Genomic DNA, 8,166 nt, shown 5'->3' with positions numbered 1-8,166 from the left:
GCTCTTTCTGGTCAGATTGTGCTAAAATAAAGCTCAGATTAAAGTCAAATAAAGCCTCAGACAGAGCAGAGCCTGCAGTTAGCATCACACTGTCAGGGAATATTGTTGACATCAGCTGCAAAGTATCAGTACTTTCGCATGTTTGCATTTGTTCAATACCCTAACCCTGTGCAATGTCCCTATAAAAAAATGCAGATAAATGATATAGTATATGCATGTATGTTCAGGTGATGTCCCAGGCAGAGGGCCAGCAGAAGAGCCTGGTACAGTCCATTGACTCTCTCCCAACCAAAGGCCCCCTCTCCTGCCTGGACCACGACCTGCTGCTGCTCAAAGCCACGTCCGCCGCCACACTGAGCTGCCTGGGAGAGTGCCTCAACATCCTCCAGCAGACCCAGACCAACCCCACCGCCCCTGCCCCGTCACAGGCCTCTCAGAGGAACCACAGCGCCCCCTCTGGTGAGTCTGTGCTGCTCTCCCCCCTCTCTCCCCTCTCCCCCTGCTCTGAGCCCTGCCCCACTGGGAAAACCCCTTTGGGCAGGTTGGACTGTGGCTCCTGCCCATGCCTGGTGGAGACTCTGAACTTCAATGTGTGTACTAAATGTTGTTGAAAGTTGCATTTGTCTGTGTGTCTGTCCTCTGCAGAGGTAGGTATTTGGGTAAAGGGTAAAGCTAAAGGGCATTTGGGGTAAACAGTTTTATTACAGCTACTATACAGAAAGACAAATAAACCAGAAGTTAAAGTAATAGGAAAGAGGAACTAATGTAACTAATTGTTGAAAAATACATATTATAACTGTTTTAAAGATAAAAAAGCTGTTTTGTAAGAATAGCGATAATATGTAGTAGTAGTAACTATAAAGTATCATGATTGCAAAGTACAATTCTCAGGAAGTGTTGAAAGAAGGAAAAGGACTGCGTATATGTACTGCTTTGATAGTTGTATTAATATATTTACAAAATAACAAGGTAACCAAATGTTCCTTTTCCGCACATTAAAGGGCCCATATTATGTTATTTTCAGATCTATGTTATAATGTTGTGTCCTCATCAAAAATATGCTTGAGTTGTGTTTTGTTCCACCTTGTGATGTCATGTGGTAATAAAAACACAATGGAGCACCCACTGTGTTTTTAAACTCCATACACCTTCACTAGAATTATTTGGATAATTTCAGACCTGGAATTGCCAATCTGTACTGAATTAAAGGTAAAAGGAGCTGTTACCTTGAAAACTACCACTTCATGACTTCCCAAGGTGGAACTATTTTGAACTTTGGAGATGTAGGCAGACTAATAATAAATTACTCAAACATGTGTGTGAATGAAACAAAACACAACACAACTCCAGGTATGTTTTTTTATGAGGTAACAATATTATATGTTGCTTAAAGCTCACAGGAAACAATTCTGTGTAATACGGGACCTTTAAGCAATAAGTATTTATCTATGCAACATTGATGTGAATACTATTGCCAGTAATTTAACTTGTGTTACATTTACAGTAACATCACAAGTATTTTTTTATTTTTTTTTATGTGAGTAAATTAAGGCCCAGCAAACTAGCTAGTCACCTTTGCCCGTCCATTTTGTGTTTTCTGTCTTTTGTGTCATTTTTCATTCATTATTGTTCAATGTATTTAAATGCATTGAAAAGGCAGTGCCAAATGAGACATGTATGTGACGTGTGTTTGAAAAAGCTATTTTAAATTCCACACAAACATTTCTGTGTTTATGCATGTCAAATATGAAGGGCTTTTGTGTGAACTGGTACCTTTAAATCTATGCACTCTCCTAAAGGACTATTGCCAAACTTTCTCACTGGTGCCTATGTCAGAGCTGTTAACCCTACATGTGCCAAATCCTATGGACCCAATAAAGTCAGAGTTTAAACATTCTGCGTCCTGAGCTGCTTCTCTGGACAGGAATCTCAGGGTGAAGGATAGTATTTGTTTTTAAAGCTGTATTATGTAACTTTTTGGTTGGGGGTCCATCACCAGCTTGTTTCTGGAATGCAATAACGTCTCTGTGAAGCATTTGATGAACCCTCCATCAGAAAAGTTACACAATACACCTTTAATAAGTTATCTGTATCAGCAGTAGAATGTAGTAGGCCTATAGTAGTCATGTCAACAAACATTTATTCTTTGCAGCTGACTTCATCAACATTTTCTAGGGGTGATGTGGAGAAGGTTTCATTTGTGCTCTTCTGGATGGAGCTGAAACATCTTGATCATAAAAACACACTCCAGATGATCACAAATGAAACCTTCTCTGCACTGAACCAACTCTGTTACTCAAGTTAGATTTTCATCTGAATTTAAATTTAACATAATGTGACCAGAAAGAGCTGTCTTACTGTCTCACCTGAGCACAAGAGGTGAGCTGATTTGTACTGCTAAATATGTCTCACACACATCAAATTACAGTCAAAAACTACTACAAACTAAGGATGTGTTTGCAAATGTGTGCATTGGGTCTCCATGGTAACTGCTGAACAGTCTGCCATGGACATACATGTAGAACCCCCCCAGAATGATGTCTAAGTAATGTATCAAAGAGTGCAATACTGAAGATGGCATTTTTGGATTCACTGCAATACATATTATATTTGAGTTTTTAAAGATAAAAGTTTTGGTAAATGTGTGTTTTGTGATTCTTGGTTCTTGTCTCTGATCAGTGACTGTGTCGGCAGGAAGGAGGTGGAGCTCAGGAAATCCAATGCTTTTAGGAGATTACTCTGTTACTGGAAACCTGCAGCTGATCGGACTCTAGAGAAATCTTCAGTCATATTCAGTATATCTCTAAATATGTGAACTTGACCTTCACTAATTACACCATCAATGTAAATGTGATATTAATGATATAAACACAGCTTAAGCAATGTGAAAAAACATGCACATGCTTGAAGATACACTTGTCTCCAAGGCCCCTAACAGCTCCAGTCTTAGGTCCTCATATTTGTGTCAGATGCCCTCCCTCTTGGCCTTGCCTCCTCACGTGTTGGTGTTGTGTTTGCGCCCACAGTCGCTCTGCCCTGTAGCTGCTCCTCAGACAGGGGCTGGTGTGGAGTGGGACGCCCCGGCTGCAAGTACTGCTCACCTCTCTTTCTCCGTCGTTTGGCATATACAGTTTGACCACTAGGGGGTGCAGCTGCTCCCTGCCTCTGGCATGTGACCCACACTGCGGTGCTGGGGGCTTGGTTCAGGTCCGGGACAGTGGCATGATCCGGCCCGTGCAGCTGATACAGGGTGTGGCTGGTGGGTTCAGTGTGTACTGCCTCTGCATGGACTGAGACCTCTGTGAAGAGGCACAAGCATGAGTTTATGCTCCTGATACAAATACGTGATCAACAGGATACATATAGCCACAGGGATTAAAGGTGCATTATGTCAATTTTCTGGTGGAGGTCCACCACTTGCTTTTCTGTATGGAGATGTTATTGCTTTGTCAGAAATGTTTCACTATGTGACTTTAAACCTTTCTATCATCATGGAGACCAAACCAAATCAGTTACTGGTCAGATCTCTATAATTGAATAAATGTAGGGTAGATTTGTTTATTGTCATATTCGAACATTTGAAGCAGAGCAATGACACGAAGGTGACGAACCCCTGACCAAAAAGTTACATAATGCACTTTTAAGTAATATATCTTTAAATAACATTAAATAACCTACCAGTCACAATTGAGACAGTGAAATATCAGCACAGTGGATCCTGCATTTTTCCTTTACAACACAAAGTAAAGGAATGCATTTGGACGCAATCCTGGAAACAACTCCTTCCCTCTGAAGCTGGTCTCTGCTGCTGAAACAGGGAAACTCAAACTGAAGTGAGCTATGGAAGCACTGTGAAAATCGGTTAATTAACAGAACTGTTTTTACACAGTCTGTATAAGCATATTATAAACTCATCATATTGTGTGATAATGGCCAGTATAATCATTTTAACATCTTCATTTGAGATCATTTCAGTGCAATGGCAGAAACCAGCTTCTACTGAAATAATACCTTTACCTTATGGAAGTGAATCTAAAGAACTTAAATCAGTGCCCAGAAATGGAAGTTGGAGCCATTGGAAACATCTGCCGCATGTTTACTTTCACTTTCACTTTCGCTGCATGTATCCAGTCACCAATGGCACTGTTCACCCACCCTCATCTCACTCTCTCCATTTCTGGGTTCCTCTGTGACAATGGACAAAGTAAAAAAAAATCTTAAATCTTAAAAAATATTTGAAGAAATTAATGTCCTGGCTTCTTGGTTTAATTTCATGAATTCCTTGTTTAGACAGGTTTAGTTTTGGTGTAGTCCAGATTTAATCCCAGTTCTGTGTCAGTATTATTGTGCTAGAAGCTATGCAGCATTTGAACCCTAAAACCTGCACTACAGTAAGCACATTTGTGATAATGTATGTTTTAAAAACGTAAAATTCTGGGTTACCCCGATTTAATATCTTTATTCTTGACAGTCCCTGAAAAGCTTTTAAAAATGATTTGATAGTGAGTTTATTATTGATTACTGACAGTGTAAACATGAGACATCGCAAAAATGCTCACTTCCATTGACTGTATCTCTATAATTTTTTTTGTTCATTTTATAGGAACAGCGCTTATTAATGAACTTCTGTAAACTTTACAGTATAAAAATTATAAAGATGGAAACTATTTTGCTTTCAGATCCAGATCCATCAATGTACACTTGTCCGTTAGCATTAGCCACAGACTCGCTAACACTCTCTCCGCTCCTGTCCATCAAACTGTCAGCGGACCAGAGCACTGAGTACACACAGTACACAGTACACACAGTACACACAGTACACACAGTACACAAAGGGCCTGAAGCTGATTTCACTGTTTTTAAGGAGCTTTGCATTGGTCTCATCAGAACCAGCACGGCCCATGTCAGCACACTGTAATGGGCTCAGAGCAGGACTCAGGCCAGTGGAGTCCAGTTACAGCGCACAAAGTGAACATGATCTGACCTTTGACCTCTTTCATTTATCTTTAAATGAGTGGAAGAGTTTTTCTGAAGGCAGTTTCAACTTTTGATAATTACTATGTAAAAAGACTAGTACAAATTCACCATGTTTGTCCTTTTAAAAAAATCTGTTTTTATAGCTAAGTTGTGTGATAAAAACATTCAACTTTGAAACATACTGCATGTAAGTATAGATATATTGTAAAAGCAGCTTTTGGTCAAATTTTTTATGGTCAGGAAGTAACATTGGTGCTTGGTTAGCATGCTTGTTGTTGTTAGCTTTACCCCCTCTGAGATTAGTGAAATATGCTTATCTCATTGTTGTGAATATTTAGGATGCTTAGAAATGCATCAGGAAAGTGAGGAATAATTTAGAGCTCCTGCAAAGCCTTTAAAATCAGCTAAAAATTAAGTAAAAATCTAGTACCTTAAAAGCGTCTAAAAAGCATGTAGTGAAAAGGTAGCTCGACTATACTGATAAGATTTTTTATTAGATAAGACATTGCAAAACTGCATAATGTTGTGATTCTGTTAATTAAATACTTTTTATTACACAGCCAAAGCCATAGAGGTCGTTCAGGTGTTGCTCCGTGAAATACAGATCACTGATGTGGGCAGACACTTTACATTATATAACTTTACTAGAAACAGATCTGAAGGAAAAGGTATTTACCATTACCAGTATTTTCAGTTCTTAATCAAACTTGCTTAAAGGGCCCATATTACGCCATTTCCAGACCTATGTTATAATGCTGTTTCCTCATTACAAATATATCTGAAACTTTATTTTGTTTCATTTACACATGTTTAACCCACAAAGAGTGCATATTTAGATTGTGTTCTTTTCTCAAACTGAAAGCACTCTGTTCCACCTTGTGATGTCATTTGGTAATGCAGGAAGTGCTCCAGTTCATACACTTTGCGTAGATTCATTTGGATGGTATGACGTGTGAATGAAACAAAACACAGCTCCAGGTATGTTTTTGATGAAGTAATAATATTCTAACATGGCAAAAAGCTCACAAGAGTCCATTTTGTGTAATATAGGACCTTTAAGAGCTGCTAAAGTAACCCAGTCTATAACAAAGGAGAACAGAACTGGTCTATTCTCCCATAATGCAAGCAAACTGAAGAAGAAGCATTCGACCTTTGCTTTGTAACATCACAGGGACTGAGACGCCACGCCAATTTCCTGCTGTCTCTGCTGTCAATCTGATATGCCTGTTATGAAAAGCTTATATCAGATTCAAATAGGCTCATATCAACTGCTTTTTATATTCAAGCTTCTCAATAATGCATAAAACCAGTTCTCAAAAGTTGGGAGGCTTTGTATAAACATAGAACTAAATCATATCAGGTGTTGAAACCAATAATTGTTGTTTTGTTTTTTTCATATTTTTGACCAACTTTAAAGGTACACTATAAAACTTAGTCATAGATGTTATTGCTTTGTCTGGAATGTTCCACACAATGGCATTAAACATACAGTAACTATCTCAGTTGGCAGACATAGTTTCATAGTGCATCTTTAAACATCCAATTAAACATCCAAAGGGTGCACAGACTTTTTTCCGTCAAGGGCCACATATCAAAACATAATAATATAAAGATAATATAATAGATCATTTGATAAGTGCATTTATAACAGATTTGAGTGAGATAATACACCTTTCATTTTATGCTTAGATCCAATATGGTGCACTAAATATTTGTTATTGGCTTTATCAAGTTAGATTTTCACAAACTTGCAGTAAAAAGTCTTGCATAATAGTTTGGACATGCCTGATAGAGGAAAATATATATCTTAAAATCTGTCATCATCATAATCCAGCTATACTCTAGGCTTTGATGTAAGATAACTGATGTGTTGCTTGCATCAAATACCAAATATGTGCTGTCTATCATAAAGTGGTCTCAACCCCTGATATGTTGTTTATCTTCTCTTTTGAAAAGCTTTTAAACACAGCTCCCAACTTCTTTTGAACTTTGAAAAGAATGAGCCCAGCTCCTCTGTGCCTGTACCAGTCTCATACCTACTTTTGTTCTTGTGTTTGGTGCAGATGGTGCTCCTGTGTGGACTGTCCCAAAGTCCCCCTCAGTGGAGCAGATGAGGAACGGTCTGACCCCTCTGCACTCAGCAGAGCCCTCCCCGGACTCCCGAAAACGCAGCCTGCCCCATGGAGCTGAGGTGAGAGCAAAGTTGAAGTGTCCATCACCTGCTTGTTTCTGTGGAGATATCATTGCTCTACCTGGAGCGTTCTACAGTATGACATTAAGCAGCTCTACCTTACATTTATTAATTTCCATGTGGTTTTATAGCTCAAAAGTACCTAGAAAAACAGGCATTCTGACTGTGAGCGGGGATGCCTCTTGACAAATCTAACCTTTAACTTGGTCTGGTTTGGTCTCCATGATAATAAAAGGATTTAATACCATAGTGTGAAACATTCCAGACAAAGACATAACATCTCCATGGAGAAAATTGACAGAATTTTTATTTGACAGAACCTCCATCAGAAAATTACACAATGGTCCTTTAACGGGGCTGATAATGATAAGGTGTTTTTATATGTTTTGCTATTCATCAGAAAGGTACAAAGTTGTGACCATAAATGCCTTAATTGAGACTCAAATTTTGTACAAGAGTTAATGATTTATAACTATAGGTTGTATGGACATAGTTAACCCACTAGCTAGTTCTAAATAAGAAGTGAGCATGAACGCACTTCTGGCTCCATCAACTCCAGCTTCGTTCACTTTGTACTGAAAAATCATCAACCCTCTCTCTGTAACTGCTGCTGTCAGGCTGCTTGTTTTGATCTTAAAATATTCGTATTAACCCGATCTACATGATCCTGGTGTTTTTATTTCACTCAGTTAAAATCGATTTCTATTCCTGATATAGAACTCAGCTCCAAATGTGCTCCTGTAACTGCTAGCCTCGTGGAGCTCTATGTGAGTGGAGCCGAACGCCACAGGTGACATTCACTTTATACATGTTAATAGCTGAACTTCATTTGCCAGTTTGATGGTTTTTGTACCAGTCCCGAGCTTGGAAAAAGGAGTAGGGTTAAGTAAGGGAGGGCATAGGAAGTAAAAACTATACCAAATCAATGCATCATACTAGATAAAGACAGAAGAAAAGCTTTTTTTTTCTCTAATTATAGTATTGCATTTTGTCATTCA

The 8,166-nt window shown here is 38.7% G+C and overlaps 1 protein-coding gene across 1 annotated transcript; it reads left to right on the top strand.

The window, feature by feature from the left end:
* Positions 1 to 215: 215 nt before the first annotated feature.
* On the top strand, positions 216 to 7,168 carry LOC129410846 (oxysterol-binding protein-related protein 10-like; the record flags this gene model as incomplete). The annotated part of the gene is made up of 2 exons (XM_055159767.1): positions 216 to 459; positions 7,041 to 7,168. Coding segments are annotated over exons 1-2 (372 nt in total), but the record flags the coding sequence as incomplete, so codon positions are not given.
* Positions 7,169 to 8,166: the final 998 nt, after the last annotated feature.

Source organism: Boleophthalmus pectinirostris, unplaced genomic scaffold, assembly GCF_026225935.1.
Source record: "Boleophthalmus pectinirostris isolate CB_2022bp ecotype Guang Dong unplaced genomic scaffold, ASM2622593v1 HiC_scaffold_2715, whole genome shotgun sequence".
Classification (NCBI taxonomy): domain Eukaryota; kingdom Metazoa; phylum Chordata; class Actinopteri; order Gobiiformes; family Gobiidae; genus Boleophthalmus; species Boleophthalmus pectinirostris.
This window is presented reverse-complemented; position numbering and strand designations above follow the sequence as displayed.